Consider the following 17,650-nt stretch of genomic DNA (forward strand, 5'->3'; position numbering starts at 1 on the left):
AGGCAAAAATGGGCTCCATTTTCCCATTGAAATTTTTAGAAAATCACATAACTTTTGATGAAGGTATCGGATCGGGCTGAAACTTTAAGATCTGGCTGTGACCTCTAGCGCTACCTTTGGGCGGAGAATGAGCGTTCGGCAATGCCTAGTTTATTTTTGCAATAAAAAAAAAAATCTGTAATTTTTTTTGACACTTTGTGTTTCCAAATGCCGGTGCAAATGCGCTTTCAGTGCATTTAATCAGAATAATGGCATAATCCAAAAAGGACCCTTAGGAATATGCATCATGCCTTTCCCAAAGCAACTTGCCAGCATTTTGTTGATACTTTCACACTAAATGGCTTAGTTGCGAAATGTCTTTCTGCGTACAATAAAAGCACGCACGCACGCTTGCCTGGAGCGTGTAAAACACACAGTAAATATGCGCATGACCGGGTATTTATTCACTTCATTGGAAGCTATCCAACTGGAGGTGCAACACAGTAAGATGTATGAACATATTAAAATGATAATATCTTTTATTTAGGGAAAGATTTTAAACCAATAACTTTTGTTGGCCGGTGTGTTGTCAGTTTCGTTTTGCATGATGAGAGGAAAGCATCCCTACTGCTGTTAGAGTGACCACCCGTCCCGCGACTCGCGGGACTGTCCCGCTTTGGAGGGCGCGTGTCCCGCGTCCCGCGAGGAATACCAAAATCTTCGAAATGTCCCGCATTTCACACTGTCGTATAATTCACCACGCAACTCATGACGCTGCCGAACAACGGGGCACGGGGTAGCGCGGAGGTCACTGGTAATCGCGCGAATTGCGATGGTACGCCATTTTCGATCCAAGCATTGCGGGAAGCGACCGTCGTTCTTGCAAGAAAACCGACGCGCATGCGTTGTTGTGCCTCTCCCTTGGGTGGCAAAACAAAATGTTGCAAGAAAAAACTGCTCGCCAAAAGTTAAAATCTAAATTATTGTAATTTTCAAATCATGCTGTGTCAAGGCAAAAGTAGCTGTACTCTTTTTTTTTTTTTTTGCGAGGACAGTCACACAGGCAAAAAATCTGCAACTCACAACAGTCGAAAAAAAAAAAAAGGTTAAAAATTTGTGTAGGAGCGTGTTAGTAAAATAAGCAACCACAGGGAAAGAAAGCCGAAAAATATTTACTGTTTCTTGTTTCTTTTTGATGCATGGAAAAAAACGGACAGATCAAAATCGTTTTTTTTTTTTTTTAATTATCCACAACGATTGAAAACGATGCCTGGACATTACCCTCAAAATTCAGAGCTTAGAAACTCAATAATTGTAAAATTAAAAAAAAAAAAAAAAAAAAAAAAGTTTCCGCGCCAGTGCAGTGACGTCAAAAAATTGAGTCGTCCTGTAACTCCAGTTTCTCTCCCGACTCGCCGAACCGCCGAAGGAAGTGTCGTGTTCGCGTGCCGTTTATCGCTGTGAGTAGGCGACGCTTAACTTCCGAGTTTGTGAAGTTCTTTTAGGGCCCTTTTAGCGATCTCAAATTTTTTGAAACGGTGTACGATTGAAGAGGACGCGCAGCGGACATTTTTTGAGCGACCATGTCGCGTGGGTGCTGCGTGAAAGGCTGCCCTGGCAGACTCGCAACCGAAACTACGGTGCGCAGGCACCACACCCAGTTGTTTTGACCGTTTGACGATTTCCCTTTCGATGTCTGAGACACCCTAGTCTGAGAGGTCGTCCGATTCCCCGACTCCCCAATCATCCTCAGTGCTACATGTGCTGAGCGCCGCCATGCTTTCTGAGCAGGGGTTTCCCAGGAATTGAAATTAGGGGGGGGGGGGGGGGGCATGAGAATAGAGGAGTCATTGCGACTTAAGGGGGTGCCTTCAGAAAAAGGGGGAAGGGGTGTATCCCCCCCCCCCCCCTTGTTCTAGATATACCCCTCCCTAGAGGGTATATCTAAAATATACCCCCCCCCTAGGTGGTGTGGAGGGAAATCACCGTTTCCGAGGGAGGATATAAAGCCGGGAGGCGACATCTTTTCCGGACTCCCATTTTCGATATTTCAAAAGGTGCGTAGTGCAGTCTCAATTGTGTTAAAAAACATGCTCAGCGAATGCAGTTATTAAATATTATAAAAGTGTTGCTTACAAAGCTTCTAAATTTCATAATCGATTATGTCACAAATAAAAAGCGAGGAGGCGAGAGGAGGGAAGAAGGACAGCAAAAATAAAAAAGGCGCGAGCATGCATATAATTTCTTGTTCACATTTTTTTTTTTCAATGTTTATGACTAGAATTTGCATTGTTTTAGACCAGTGGTTCTCAAGTAGGGGTCCGCGGACCCTCTGGGATCCGCGAAGGCATTCTAGGGGTCCGCGAAGCATCGCCTCATCAGTCAAGCTCGGCAGTAAAAGTCGTACTCTTTTCAGATTGAGAAGATATATTCCAATTTTCGGGTTAGTTTTCTGGTGTGTATGTCAATGAGAGAAGTCTAGTTCAAACTAGCCCCTAGTTATATTTATTTATTAAATATTTATCGACATTTACGTGTACATTTTCCCTCCTCTCATCAGGGACGGGGTCCCCCATCATCTCCGCCGATCCACAAGGGGTCCGCGAAACATCAATGGTTGAGAACCACTGTTTTAGACAATAAAAATAAATACGACCTTTGGGGTGTCGGTGCCCCTTTGAGTTCTGCTGCAGTCAATTAAAAATATGCATCACTGGGAGTGAAACCATAATACAATTTCGGACAGCACTGGATAGTATGTGTTAGCAGAACCATTTTGTGGTGTGCGTGTTGATCGATTTCCACCATTTTTTTTTCACTTGTTGGAGTTGTAATAGTACCCTACCCTACCCTACCCTCCCCCCCCCCCCCCCCCCCAAAAAAAAAAAAAGAAAAAAAAAAGGTCACCCTAATTTCAGGTAAATGGCACCTTTCTACATTTGATGTTTAATTATTAGCGCTAGTATTTAAATGCCCAAATACAGTTGGCTGGCCCCAATGGTGTGCTTATAAGAAGGCTGCCTATTCCAAATGGCAATAGCACTAGCAAAGAATAAAAAAATAAAAGTCTAAAAAGTGTTTCCAGACAATACATTCAATGGAACGAGGATTTAATGACTGGAATTATGGCACACTTCCCAGGTCACGTTAAACTGTTTTTCTGTCTATAATAATGCTTCACAGGATCATATCCTTACTAAACAAAGGATAATTAGTGAGTCGGGTTAGAAATTGGTTTTCAATACAAATATACATGACATCAACTGCCCATTAATGATTTTGCAGTTTAGGAGCATTGTTTTTCTGACAATTCACTCGTTAAAACAAAAGCAATGGTAGAAACAGTTAGGTAATTACATTTCCCCAGTGCTGATAAACGCATATATAAAAAAAAAAAATAAGTCCAGTAATATTAGTGCATCGTAACTAGGGGTGTCGCGAACCTGCCCAGGTTTGAGTTCGACCAAGTTTGCTTTTTCTAACTTCCAACGTGATGTTTGACTAATTTTCCATTAAAGTTAAACTTTTTTGCCCATGCGCGAAAATGTCAGAACGAGTTGCCACCACCTGGCAGAGGAAAAGTGCAACATTTGTTGGGTGTATCGCATCACCGGTTCACATTACTACTAACAAAAACATTAAAAGTACTTATTTTTGCTTTTATATTGTGTAAACATTGGTAATCAGTTTATAAAATATAATATACACCACTTTCTAAATTATTTGTTCCCCAAAATTCGAAACCTTGCTTTGGGAGCCGGGCAACACTGTACCAAGTTGAACTTCGTCGAACTTTGCAAAAAGTTTGAAGGTTCGCCGCACCAGTTTGAACATCAGGGTCAACAAAAGTTTGCGACACCCCTATCGTAAATGCAGTTCAAGTTTTGTTTTCAGATTTTACGAAATTTAGGAGGTACACGTCAAGCCTATTTTTCATACCAAAATTTGGGAAACAACCGAGTTTTCTTACCAACATCAATTTCTGAATTAGGGAGTTTTTGGATTGTATTTCTTGAAGTATATAAAAAGCTGCACATAATTGCCCGTAGAGATGAGTCGCATGACGAATCATTGCTATTAATTAAGAGCATAACACTCTTTCAGCTGATGTTCCACACTGAAATAAGGCAGCTATTTTCAAGATTGACTACTACTATACGAGGCTTGTTCAAAAATAAAAATATTTCACATGTTTACCAACCAGTCAAACTTGTGTCCTTCAAAAAAGTGCCCTTCTTTACTTATGCGCTGCTCCTAATGCTTCTTCCAGTTTGGGAACACACCCTGGAAATCATCCCTTATAATGCTGCATAGGTCCTGCAACAAATGTTCTCATATCTATTTTCTGTATTCTGAAATCGATGACCTCACTGCTTCGATTTCAACTTCGGGAACAGGAAAAGTCAGCAAGGGCTAAATGGTGGCAGCAAGGGACCAAAAGGCGGCTGTGGAAATAAGAATTTTTTTTTTATTTTTTCTTTTAAATTTTTATTCTGAAGTTGTACACACACGCATTGTTCAACAAGATCCTTCATATTCACCGAGCACAAGAAAATGGCAGAACTTACACCTTTAACATGATGGGAATAGCATTACATTAAATGTGCCTGTCGCAAGTTCTGGCATTTTTGTGCTCGGTGAATATGAAGGATGATGGGAATAACATCATGTTGTTCAATTATTACGAACTCGCCCAGTTCAACACTTTGACATAACAGACACCTTCACTCTTCTATCTCGAGAAAGTTTACCTGCAGAGTGGTGTGATCCTGGAACTGCGCAATGTTGCATGTCACAGCTAAACGTTGCCACCATTGTGTCATCTGCTAGTAGCCCTACATAAAACATTTGATTTCTTTTTGAATAAGCCTCATATATTAGTACTACTGCCCATTATTCTGCCACAAATTGTAGATACAAAAATGAGCGCAGAACCCATTCCTCATTTTTCAAAACGAAGAAACCAAATCAAATCTAAAAACATGCTTTGTAGCCTATGAGTCATGCAGTGACCAAAGAGGGTGCAATTAACAACTTTGCCTTCTTCTGCACAGCAGATTTAGAAAAAAAAAATCCCTTTGGTGTCAATCAACATGCCACAAGGTCGACTTCACATGTGAAATTGTTCACTTCACATGTGAAATGAAGATCCTGCGAGTTTAAGACAGCTCACGTCACGTGACAACCAAAGAGCTTTACGCAATTATGGCCTTCCATACATTGGTGTTCATGTGCTTGAACAACCGCGCGAGCATCGATAAAATATAAAAATAACTATATACTTTTTCTTTGTCTTTCCTTGTATAAGAATAGAGCGCAGAACTCTAGCCACATTTTCGATGGAACACCTGGCAAACGAAAGTGGTTTAAAGCAGTCAACATGTTTTAACAAGCTTTCTGTGGCAACGCATTCCCCCCAAAAAAATGTTTGCGTCTGCAGCGACGGAAGACACTCTGGCTGTGCAAACACACGCCAGGTTAGGGCTTCCAAAGATACGCACGCACACATGATCAAGCCCTTCAACGCAAAAAGTCCACATCTTTCATACTTTCCACCGGGCCGCCAGACAGCTTTCTCAGGGCATAACAAAACCCTGCTTAGGAAATTATGAAACCCCCCCAAAAAAAGAAAAAAAAAAAAAAAAAAGTGAAGCCAAGCAAAACAACAAAACCACAATTTCCATAAAAAAAACATGACAACTTTTAGTTTCTGTGATGCACGATACTGGATGAGGATATATCCGAGGTGGCATTATGAGGAGGAAAGTTTGACAGCATAGAGTGCATTGGAACTGAGCACAAAGAGGCAGCGCCGGCTGGCTACCATGCCCAGAATGGCGTCGCACTGGTCAAGGCTGACGACGTGCTGCTTGGCGATGCTCGACACCTCCTTGCCCGTCTTTCGGTTTCGCACCTCTTGACTGGAGCTCAATGTCTCAGGTTGCCGGTACAGGTAGACGTGCCGAGCCGCGTCGCAGAGTGCAGCAAAGCTGAAGTCTGGGGACGCCGTCTGCAGGGAGCATGCGGCAGCAAGGGTTAGGACCACAGAAGATGCACCTGCCACATTTTCCTGAGCATAGGCAATGGCTCACTAGTAGGGATTCCCTTCTAACCTTTGAGCTTAGACTTTCTTGCAGACCGGCTCCAGGACAAAGCCTAGTGAAAGGCCAGCCTGGAAATCTTTGTACTAGAGCAGTGTTTCTCAAATGAAGGTCTGCAGACCCTTTAGGGTCCCTGAAGGCCTTTTTAGGTTTGCCGAAGCCCTCGACTCTCAGTCAAGCAGAGCAATAAAACCATTTCATTTCATTGATGCCACAAAAATAAATAGACCAATCCATGTGCACTAAGTGAGAAGGGTTGATTATCTGTTTCAGAGCTTCATAAGTTGGTTTAACCCCCCCCCACTTTAAACTGATTGGGGTCCCCTATCATTTTTAACTGAGGAATGACAGAATTCTTAGAAATTAAGAGATTCACGAGGAACTATGCTGCTGATATCAACCATTTGCACATGTAATTCATTTTTGAAACTATTTCCCGTGAATTCAGCATTCAGCACAGCAAAAGCTAATGCCAATCAAAGCACTAACATTCTCTGGGCTTCTAGAGGGTACTGAAGCAGCTAATATGTATAAGATAATTAAAAGGTAAGTCACAAAGTAAGGAGGCTGGCATTGTTGCCCTTTCTGTCTTTTAAGTCATTATAACACTACTTTAGTAGCCCTCAAGATCATTAGTTTATGTCTATGTCTCCCAATTCTAAACATTAGGTTGCATAGCTGTGTTGGAAAAGAGCAAACACCACTCATCTCCTTGTGCCATCCTGGGGATGCCATTTTCTATTCACAACAAAAACCCCATTAGCACAAATGAATGGATCTAATAGTTTACTCGGGTAGCATTGGGGCCAATTTCTGCTTTTCATAATCACCGTCTGATTAGGTGAAGTCTCAACTTTTTATGTGAAGCATCCTGTAAATTCTGCCTCCTCACGCCTAGCACATCTGTGGGTAGGAGTTTGTGTTTTTGAATAAATCCGATGAACTCCGAAAAACACTTGCCGGTAAAATTTTGGACAATTCGGATTTATCTGGAAAACTCTGAATTTCAAGGTCATGATGGCAAAATAAGAAGTCCAAAAAACTATATTTTATGAATATAGTTTGTCAGAGCACAAGGCCAGTGGTCCTAAAAGACCAATTCAGTATTTTTTTTTTTTTTTATCTTGGATTATTGACAAAAGGAAGTTTCCCAAAGCACGTTTATTTTCACACGATATTCCCATTATCGCCGCTGGCGGTCTCGTGGCCGCTGCAACGGGATGAATATTTTCGGCTGATGCCAGCGCTTTGGAGGGGATGGGTGCTTAACATGTAATTTGCAGAATTTCCGAATAGTGGCCGCTTCCACTGTTTTTTATGGTAGTACTGCTAATCGCAAAGGTGCTAGTGCCCAATGCAGCTGCAGAAATATCTTTCGATAGCGGTGATTCTTTAATAAATTTGGTGTATGTTTTTGTCCAAACATTTATTTTGATTCTGAAAAAAAAAAAATTAAGAACAGGGTAAAATTGAACTCTGAATTTCCGAGAATCGGGAATCTAACAAACTAACTCCCGATAAACCCTGTTTCAGGCGAAAAATAAACTCTGAAAAACACCCTCCAAATTTCACAAAAAAATAAACTAAAAAAACACGGAATCATATCTATAGCAAGCCTATGCTGGTTCACGGTGCTGAAAAAGTTGACTAAAAGGCCAGTCTTTAGACATATGTGCTGCCGCATTTTGGCCGACGACGTCAATCAGCCGCATCCAGTCGCTTTAAACGGTTCTAGAGCTCCCGTCAAGCAGCTGAAGTCACGTATGAGCCGTTTTCAGTGTCCAGTGCAAATTTTCCCAAACTCGTGCGGACATTAGGAAAAATACGAAAATGACCGGATGTGGCCGAACAACATAGCTTTTGTGTGCCAGAAATGCGAGCAAGAAAACAGTGCCATGTGTGTCTGTGTGGACAGCTTTCAGATCGGCCTCAGCAATGCTTCAAAGCAACACACCTCAAACTTGCGGTCCTGCTTCGATGCCTGAACGTAGCCGAATGCGTGGAAGGTGGCCACATGCTCCATGCGGAAAGAGTCCACATCGCCCTCGCCAGCCACGCTCCGGGGCTGCCACACCAGGCCATCCACGTCGTGACGCAAGCACAGGGCCGGCATCAGGCTGGGGGACGGCCGCAGGCTGAACAGCCACTGGTGGCCGCTCAGATTGATCTGTGGCACAGCCGGGCAGACACGTTGGGAAATGCACAATTCCACCTATACAGCACTATCAAGCTGCACAAATATTCACACAATATTCCTGCCACACATCAAAATTTAATGGAATTTTGATCAAAGGACATGGGTTGAAGAGCCAAGGTCGAGATTGCGTTTAGTGCACTCACAAGAGTACAAAAAGTGTAAGCTGCGAAAGAATGGAAAGTTGGGCTAATTGGTAGCTGTCTGTGACGAAAATGGTGCCACTAAAATGAAGACGAAGGAAGAGAAGACACAAGACCACATTCTTTGTTTGGAAGAATAGTTAAGCAGACATTGCTGCAAGCAGGGATGGCGATTTTCTTGCACAATGTTCATAAAAACAAACATTGGCTATCTCAATCTATTCAGATAGATAAGTCTCCATCCTAACCTGTCTACCAAGTTCTGCACCTTCCCTTGACTAAGTGTTATCAGTCTTTTATTCAGTGTTCGGTAAAAAGCAATTGAAGTAAAGTATGAAGTAAATTAAGGGTTATGTACTTCAATAAAGTAGTAAGTAAAGTGGGTGCAATGTACTTCAAGTAAAGTAGCAAGTACACCGGGCACAATGTACTTAAAGTGCTATAATTACAATTAGGGTGACCACTCGTCCCGTGACTCGCAGGACTGTCCCGAATTGAGGGCTCGTGTCCCGCGAGAAATTTCTAAATCTTCAAAATGTCCTGCATTTAACAATGCCGTGAAATTCACTCTGCAACTCATGGTGCTGCCGAACAACAGGGCACGGGGAAGCGCGAAGGTACGTCATTTGCTATACAAGCATTGCGGGAAGTTACCGTCGTTCTTGCAAGAAAACCGACGCGCATGCGTTGTTGTGCCTCTCCCTTTGGTGGCAAAATCTTGCAAGAAAAAACTGCTCGCCAAAAGTAAAATATAAAATATTGAAACTATTTTCAAATTGCTGTGTCAATGCGAAAGGGTTGCTGTGGATTGTTTTTTTAGTGAAGACAGCCACCCAAGGCAAACAGTCTGCAACTTACAACGGTCGAAAAGCAACATAGTCTAAAAAGTTTGTGTAGGACCCTGTTGATAAAAGTAAGCGTTGACGTGAAACAATAGCCCGAAAAATATTTAGTTTCTTATTTCCATTTGATGCATTGAGTTCTGCTACAGTCTATTTTTATGTTTTCAACTTCAACACATTTAAAAACATATTTGGCATAAAACAATACTGTAAAACCCTTAATGTTTGCGAGCAATTACTTTTCGCAAATATCGCGAACTGAAAAATTCGCGAAATTTAAGGGCACGTGAAAATTTCGGTCCTTAAGAGTTTCAATGCGGGCGTCTGGAATACGCAAAATTTAGTGGTCGCGAATATGTTCTCTGTGGCTGAATCGCGAAAAATAGGGGCCGTAAAAATGAAGGGTTTTACAGTATATCACTGGGAGTGAAAATTATTTGAGCTTAGTTGCTGCAATACAATTAGCAGGCGTATTAACAGCACAGGATTATAAATGTATTAACAGAGCCTCGGTTTGTGGTGTGCATGTTAAAAAATTTCCAAGTTTCCTCTACCCACCCCCCCATGCCCTACATTTTGGTAGCAGGAAGGTGGTCACCCTAATTACAATGTGCTTTCAAAGTAGAGTACAAGTAATTTTTAACATAACCTTTCATGATGCCCTTTCATTCCCCTGTACAGTGTTTTTTCCACTGGTATGCATTGCCCCAGGGCAGTGGCATCACTAGGGTCAGCGGCAGCCAAGGCGTTGGCTCGCTGCGCCGCGACACCCTCCCTGCACAATGCCAGGTGCAACCCCCCCCCCCACCTTCACTGCCTAGTTGCACCCCTCCGATTGCTGCACCCAGGGCGGCCCCCTCCAACCCCCACCCCTGCCCCAGGGGTAAACGAGGGTGTATCACTTATTTTCGGAAATGGTGGTGAATATTGGATAAAGTGAAGTGGCCACAGAGTAGTTTTTTTACTCTAGCTGAGAAACTATTTAAGACAATCAACCTATAAGGCACTTATTTGTATTAGTAAGTAGCCTTACAGCCGCCATTACTTCTCCCAGAGAAATGACCAGATGACTTCTCGAAAAACGATAGTGTGTTTTTGCACGATACACCATTTTGTGTTAGAGGTTGGTGAACTCTTACACTCAACCTCAGAAGTTCTGTATAGTACTGGGAAAGCCAAAGACGCAAGCGTGTGGTCTTTGAAAAAGCTTAATTTCACCGAGACCAAATTTGGGAAATGTATCTTGAAATCGGTAGCTCTACTTTTTTTGAGAAAAAATACTTCAAATAAAGTACAAGATTTCTAAACCTTACTTCAAATAGTACTTTAAATACAATGTACTTAAAGTATTTCATAACACTGCTTTAAGGGCAGAGGATCTAAACCTTTTGGGCCTTCAGAAGACTCTAGCTTTCTTCAAAGAGGGCTAAAGAACCCACACCTCACATATTGGCATTCTTGCAATCAAGCAGTTAGCAAGGTTTCATACTATGTTGTTCACAATGCTCCACACACTAGGCAGAAAGACAGGAAGGAGTTTTTGGTGAAGCATCATAGCATGGGCTGATTATGCTTAAACTGTGTCCACACTGGAAAATCAGGTTTCTTAGAGATAGGGACGATTGAAAGATGTGGGTACTCGAGAGAACCAGTTTGAAACCCCACGCTTTAGTTAGGGGAGCCAATCCACTCAGCATTATAGTTCCGGTGGCAGAAGCGCCTTAAAAGGGCCCACCTGATGCGTCGTCCGGTGGGAGTCACCACAGAGCCTCGTAAATGAGAAGTACTCGGTGGTGTTGTCGCACTCATCAAGTTCCTGGTAGTTGAACGATTTTTTTTCTGAGCCTGTGACCTGTCAAAAACAAAAAAGCCATTGGATGTCCCGGATGATCGGAACAAAGCGTTCACCCAAGTTGGCAGCGCATCGCAAGGAGCACACTTACCTCCGTGTCCGAGGTGAGATGTGCCAGGCGTGCATGAATTTCCTCCACAAAAGCCGGGTCGAAAACCTCCTCTCCCCTCATGTCTCCTTTGACCACCTCGTGCCAGACCACGGCGTGCTCTGCTTTGACCAAGTGCACCTCTAGCCTGTGTCGAAGCACGAGGACGTCTCTTTACAGAATTAGAGCTAGTGACACTGGCAACCACTACTGAACTACAACATGCAACTTTATCTGAAGGCAGTGTTAGAGGGGAGTTCCAGCGAAATATTGATGGACATTGATGTTTATAAAATTTTCACGATGTAGTAAATATCCACCCGTGAGTATGTCTACGAAATATTCAATCAAAATATGATTTTTCTTTCGAGCAAATGCATTTCGGAAGTTCAGGCGTATACGTCCGCATCGCTTGCTGCCGCTCTACTCGCAACAATAAGGAACAGCCCCCGTGACGTCAAATGTTGTATCCAAGATCAGATGACGTTCCCCACTCCACGCCGTTGTGCGTTGTAGTGATAGTGAGCGTCTGTGGTTTTGCAAATTGCATCTGGTTTAAGCTGTTCGTGGCATGCGATGGAGGGTGGGGGATTGGTGATTGGTTGTGGGGTGCAATAACACCATGAAGAAATGTAGCAGAGTGACATCTTATTGGTTTCCAAACGAGATGTCTCTGCGACACAAGTGGGTCCAAGCAGTCTGTCGCTAACGCTGGCTCCTGGCGTTTGCGTCATGCTAGAAAACAGTTCAGGCTTTGCTAGCAAATAAAACCCTCCATGCCCTTGTGCTTCGAAGCGGCATCTGGGTCCACATGTCGGTGGATTGCAACTGCAGCCCCCACGGGAGGTCCCTTCCAGAGGCGACGCCGGTGGATTGAATGCGAATGGTAAATCATCTGAAGTCTAATGCTGAAAATCTTAAAACATTTGCTGGTCATTGCTTGACTCAGACTTGATGAATCATAGCCCACTATTTCCCATGGACGATCGCGACGGCCTTTTGAATGCTACGGACGCTGGGCAAAACAGGCTCAAGCTGCCAATGTACTAATGTTTATACAACATCCGACGTCACAACAAGATGATGGACCGGTAAAGTTCCAGGTTAGTTTCGGTTTTAATTACAGTGTATCTTCAAAATTAAAAATCATTTAAAAAATTTCTGGAGATATATACTTGTTGCTCTAGGCTCAGTTTCTCCTGTTCTTTCAGAAATATGCTTAGTTGAAAACATCCTTATTAATGCCAAAGCTCCCCTTTAAGAAAATGGAAGGTTACACTCAATTCCAGCAATTCTGTTAATGTAAATGCACCGAGACATTATCTCTAAAACAAAGTTATTTGAGAGGAGAGGAAGAGGGCTTACTTTTGGTCAAGGATGGTCCAGGTGCTGCAGTCTTTAGTAATAGCATAAGGGAAATCGCCCTTTAGAACAGCTTTGTCCTCAATGCAGATCTCAATCCCTTTCACCTCAAGGTTCACTTTAACATCCTCCTTGGTGAGTGTTTCGGGAAGCCTGAACACCACTGTGATTTCTTCGGCAGTCTGGATGAAGGAGTAGAGGGGTGGTTCCTGGGCCTGAGCTATTAGACCGACAATGGAAAAACGTGTCAGTAGCAGAGACACAGGTTGACACAAATCTAATGTATTGGTTAGAAATGACACTTATGTCACTCATGTTGTAATGCAGACTTTGCTGATTTTTTTTATTAACTTTTTGAGGATCAGTGCAGTACATGTACAGCGGTGCGGAAGCGTCGCACAAGGTCACAGCTGTACATGTAAGACCACGATTTCACATTTGAAAGTTCCCGCCTAAACACAGCACCCCACGCACTCCGGAAGGTGCTGCCACCTGTTGTATCTTTGGATAACTATTTTATTTGCACCATGTTTCCCCTCCGTGGGCTATTTATAGTTCTGAAATTAGATGCACCGCGTGCACGTTGCATGCCTCTGGGTCAGCTCTCTCGTGGTAGTGCACCAGGGCAGATCGGAGCAATGGCTCTTTCGATACAGAGATTCACACTTCCAATGTGCCTCGAAATTCAATGCAGAGGACAAGAGCTCATCGCCCGACAGACCGGATCCGTGAAGTATCGCCAGTTTAGAGTCTGAGACTGCCAGTTTCACGCGGAAGTGGATGCAGCAAAATGAAACCGTATGCCCTTTTCCACTTTGTGCAGTACATGCAGATTCCAAAAGAATTAAGCAGAAGTCAGTACTCTGGAATTATCATCGCAAAATGAAGGTAGTCTGGCATCAACAAGCTTAGCTCAACACAGAAAAAGTGCGGCCATTACACTTGCCTCCAGTCTCCTCTTCGACTTCGTGGCCCACCTCTGCCTTGCACGAGTCGTATACAAAGCTGAAGTCTTTCTCGGATGCCAAACAAAGAGCATTTCCGGGAGTATCAAATGCAAAGTAGACTGGAACAGAGGCCCCCACCAGGCGACGTTGCCGCTTCAGGCTCCACTGACCACAGTCGGAACTGGCCACTGCAAAAATGTTCCAAGAGAACGGCAAGAAATCAAGATTTCATGGGTTCAAATCTTCTAATATAACACCACATCGTCCAAATGCCGCAAACCATGCACTGAAAACCGGGCAGTGAGGATGGCCTTTTGTGAGCGAGGGTGTCAAAACTGCAGCCCCCGCGCTCAATTTGAAAACTTTGGGCATTACGCATCATTTACGGTCGGAATGTGACTCTACAATGGGCTGCAGAAATTATTTTGCGAATGGCCTCACCGCAACTGAAGGCGAGCCACTCGAGCACGCAGACGAAATGCACTGTGGTCTCGGCAATGGTGACACTGCCCTTGACATCCTGAGGCTTGCAGATGTAGGCCAACAAGCAGTCCATCTGGTGACTGCTGGGGAAACTGCTGTAGGCACTCGTCAATAGCATGGTGCCAGGCTGGCTCCATTCCAGGCAGTGGGTGTGACACAGCTGCAAAATGCAACAGAGGTTCAGCGATTGTCCCAGCTCGCCTTACATTCTCAATTCCTCTCAAAATTAACTATTGTGGCAAAGGGAAACACCTCACACCACTTGAAAGAACTTCTGCACGGAAAGTAAGCGATTAATCAGCTTGGTCAGATGAGATGCCATTGCTAAAATTTGAGTTGTTCTCAGCTCCTGCACTGGTAGCCTCACAATGGCTGAGGGAACTGCTACTAGACTTCGTTCACCCCAAAGTTGGCAGGGTGGTGGAAGCTATGAGCATGTTGGACCAGTGGATCTTTCGCCAAACCACACTGTGCAGAGTGGGGTCAGGTGATGAAAGGGAGGCAACTGATTGGTCCGGCAAGTGCATCGCCCCCACCGCCCTGTCAGCTTAGGGGTGAGCGAAGTACAGGCCTGAAACGAAAACACTTTTGATTCCCATATTTCTGCTAGTCTTCTTTCGATAAGCACGCAACGAAAACAAATTAAAGTATCGGAAACAGAGAGTCAATGATCCGGAGCATGACCCTTGATACCGGGAGATAGCCAAAAACATGCTCGGCAATTTAACTGCCGTCGGGATAGTCGAGCATTCCAGCGGCGAAATTAAGGTTGGAGCGCACTGTACTTCCGAAGTGCCATCATACAAAATGCTTAAAGCCACAACACAGCTTACACTTTTTTTGCACAAAACCAAAAAACAGAGAAAAGTGATGGCAAACACTGGACTCTTTCAGAGAGCTCACACACCTGCCAGGGCTCTCCCTGTGGCCTGCTAGGAGAGCTGAGAATGTAGACCGTGCCCAGGCCGTCCGAGATGACGCACCAGTCGGGGTGGGGCAGGTCCAGGGTGCACACACGGGGCTGCATCAGCCCACTGGAGTCGGGGAGTTGCCAGACAACACGTGGTTCCGACAGATGGGTTTCCTGCGAGCCCGGGTACAGTCACGATCAGCTCGAGAACTGCACAAGAAAACCTCTAGCTGCCAGACAAAGTGCTACAAGAGTTCTCTTTGAAGTTGCATGAAAGAGGCTGCAACTTCGTTTATCTGGAGCACCACATTGTTAAGAACAGGAAGTAATTATTTTATTACAAAGCACACGTTTCAAGAAGCGAAATTCATTTTATTTTACGTAGCGTCTAGAGTACTGTCCGACGGCTCTCTTGCAGAGCATTCAAGTGCCGTACGGCGGTACTCCACTCTTGCGTTCAAGTGCTATCCGAAAGTCTCGTATAAAATGAGTTCTCAAAACGAGTTTTTTGAAGCGGAGTGTAGCTTAGTGGTAAGATGTCTGGCTCATAAGCAAGCGATCCCGAGTTCGATTGCTATTGCGGGCTTACTTTTTTGTTTTTGTTTTCTGAAACATTTTTATTTGCCGACGCATTTGGCAATATTTACATCTATTTTTTTTTTTTACAGTTAACACAGAAAAAAAACGAATGTTGTCACCAAAATTTCGCTGAACGAAATGGTATGGGACTTTGTGTTCGGAGGTGCATGGGTACAGCGGGGCTTGGTTTGTACGACGGGGCCAAATGGGTCAATAGTTTTGTAATTAGCAGCCGCATGCCGTCGCCGCAAAGCGGCGTGAACGCAGGCAGGGGGTTGGCTTAGCAGGCCCCCCAGTGATACACGCGCTGTCCGACTCTCTTTTTTGGACGGCACTTGTAGGTGCGATTGGAGTGCCGTGAGACTGCACTGTAGACACAGCCTTTATTTTATGGTGGGCTCTTAAAACACTACTTGATGCAGTGGCTGAACTTTGTGGTCTTTTTTTCCTTCTTGAAACGCAAACAATTCTAGCCAGGCTGATTAGGGCGGAACAACAAACTCGGCCCCATTTGTCAGGTGCTTTGAAACATAACATGTTTCAGGCTAACAGGGGAGGAGATTTAGTATACAGTTGCAATGTCTTTAGCAATCAAACTGCCGTTACATCTTGATGCTGCACAGGGTGGCTGGGTCAGGCACATCAGTTATTCTGAAAAAAATCAAGTGAAAAATATCCACCATCGAGTGAACCTGTGGCAACAGTAAAATGAGAACTTATCTCGTAGAGCAAGTGTAATCTCATAACCTTGCGGAGCGAAACACACCCGTCACAGAAAATGTGTTCCTCACAAACGACTGGCTTCCCTTTGCCACTTACCTGCGACAAATGCACCCATGTGACGTGGTGGGTGTCCGATATGTAGAAAAGTGTGTTGTGGTCCCATGGATCTTGCACAAGCGCGTTTATAAGCCCCGCCATCTGAACGTGAAGGTAGCCGTACTGGTCATCTTCGAGGTGGACCTTCTGTACGCCTGCGAGTGAAAGAAATGTTGAGCAAAATAAGGCAACACATTATGCGAGTGTCCGCGCGAGCGACGCCGAGTGCAACCAGTGGGAGAAACACTAATATTTTGTATGAAGCAAGGCTCACCCCCTTTTAGTGTTTGCTTCAGGATGGGTACTGGTTCGAGCGTTAACCGATAACACTCAAACTTGGCGTCCAAAAGACTACGATTTGGCGAAAGGTCGATTTTAGCTGCCATGTTCATAAACGGCAACAAGCGACGGCTATTTTGCAGTCTTCCCCGGTCTCCCGTCCAAATAGCCGGATGTGTTGTCACTTCCGGAACGTGAAAGTGCTAGTTTCGTTTTCGGCTTTTTGAATCCCTCGCCGTAGTAGAAGTTTCGTTTCTGGCTGGGCACGTCAAAATAGTCTCCGTGCTAGTTGCATATTTTGGCGAGCGATTTTTCTTCGTACCGAAGTACTAGTTCCGGCGTGCACTCACGAATTCCATGATCAAAATTGTCTCAGCGGTAAGCATTAGTGTGATAGATGTATGGGGTGTCTGAAATAACCAGGCTCGATCTAAAATGGGCCGTAAAAATCGGCGCCTGCACGCAGCAACCTAAGCGTTTCGCCCAAGGTGTGTTTCACAGGCCGGTTTTATCATGAAAAATACAAAGCGTAGCCTCCTTTCTGCGCCGTGCGGCAAACGCGCCTCGCAACTTGAGTCGGTCGTCTGCGTCGCCGTCCGCCGTTGACCCTGGCCTCAGGGGAAGGGTCTCATTCTCCCATAGAAAGTTTCAAAAAATCATAACTTCTGAAAAATTCACAGGGTTTCTTATGTTATCCATGAGACGACTTGAAGGCGAAAGCCCAAGCGCCGATCCCGGTGATAGCGAACCTCCGAAAACAGCGCGCTCTCTGACGACGCACTTTTGGTGCCACGCCCCTGCTCGAGCGAGTGTCCTCCCCTCCCGCTGGGTTTGCGCCGCGCGCGCGCCTCCGCCGATTCTGGCACAAGTAACGCCATCTCGTGGTTCAGTGGCGAACCGTGGGTTTTTGTACCTTGCGTGTCGCCGACGTGTTTTCGCTCAAGGACTGAACGATGAGACATATAAGGCTTGATAACGGTTTAGTTCTGAAACTTTGGCATATCTGGTCAGTACAGCCGACGCTACGAGTTGATGGGATCAACCAGACAGCGTCAAAACCACACCCTCATGG

General features: G+C 44.5%; 1 protein-coding gene across 1 annotated transcript; it reads right to left on the minus strand.

Moving 5' to 3' along the window:
• Positions 1-4,430: 4,430 nt before the first annotated feature.
• Positions 4,431-16,747, minus strand: LOC8035873 (nudC domain-containing protein 1). Its single transcript, XM_040220909.2, has 10 exons — positions 16,574-16,747; positions 16,300-16,454; positions 14,899-15,075; positions 13,950-14,151; positions 13,508-13,696; positions 12,565-12,781; positions 11,203-11,347; positions 10,995-11,111; positions 8,035-8,247; positions 4,431-5,989 (listed from the first exon to the last, which is right to left on the minus strand). The coding sequence occupies exons 1-10, from the start codon at positions 16,689-16,691 to the stop codon at positions 5,732-5,734; spliced, it is 1,791 nt and encodes a 596-aa protein (XP_040076843.1). The 5' UTR covers positions 16,692-16,747; the 3' UTR covers positions 4,431-5,731.
• Between the last annotated feature and the right edge of the window lie 903 nt (positions 16,748-17,650).

This window comes from Ixodes scapularis, unplaced genomic scaffold (genome assembly GCF_016920785.2).
Source record: "Ixodes scapularis isolate PalLabHiFi unplaced genomic scaffold, ASM1692078v2 PGA_scaffold9__187_contigs__length_104089568, whole genome shotgun sequence".
In the NCBI taxonomy this organism is placed as follows: Eukaryota; Metazoa; Arthropoda; class Arachnida; order Ixodida; family Ixodidae; genus Ixodes; species Ixodes scapularis.

Coding starts and splice junctions, on each gene's coding strand:
- LOC8035873 (XM_040220909.2), bottom strand. CDS start 16,691: ATGAACATGGCAGCTAAAATCGACCTTTCGCCAAATCGTAGTCTTTTG. Junction 14,152..14,898: donor CACAGGGAGAGCCCTGGCAG/GTGTGTGAGCTC, acceptor TGCATTTTGCAG/CTGTGTCACACCCACTGCCT. Junction 13,697..13,949: donor GTGGCTCGCCTTCAGTTGCG/GTGAGGCCATTC, acceptor ACATTTTTGCAG/TGGCCAGTTCCGACTGTGGT.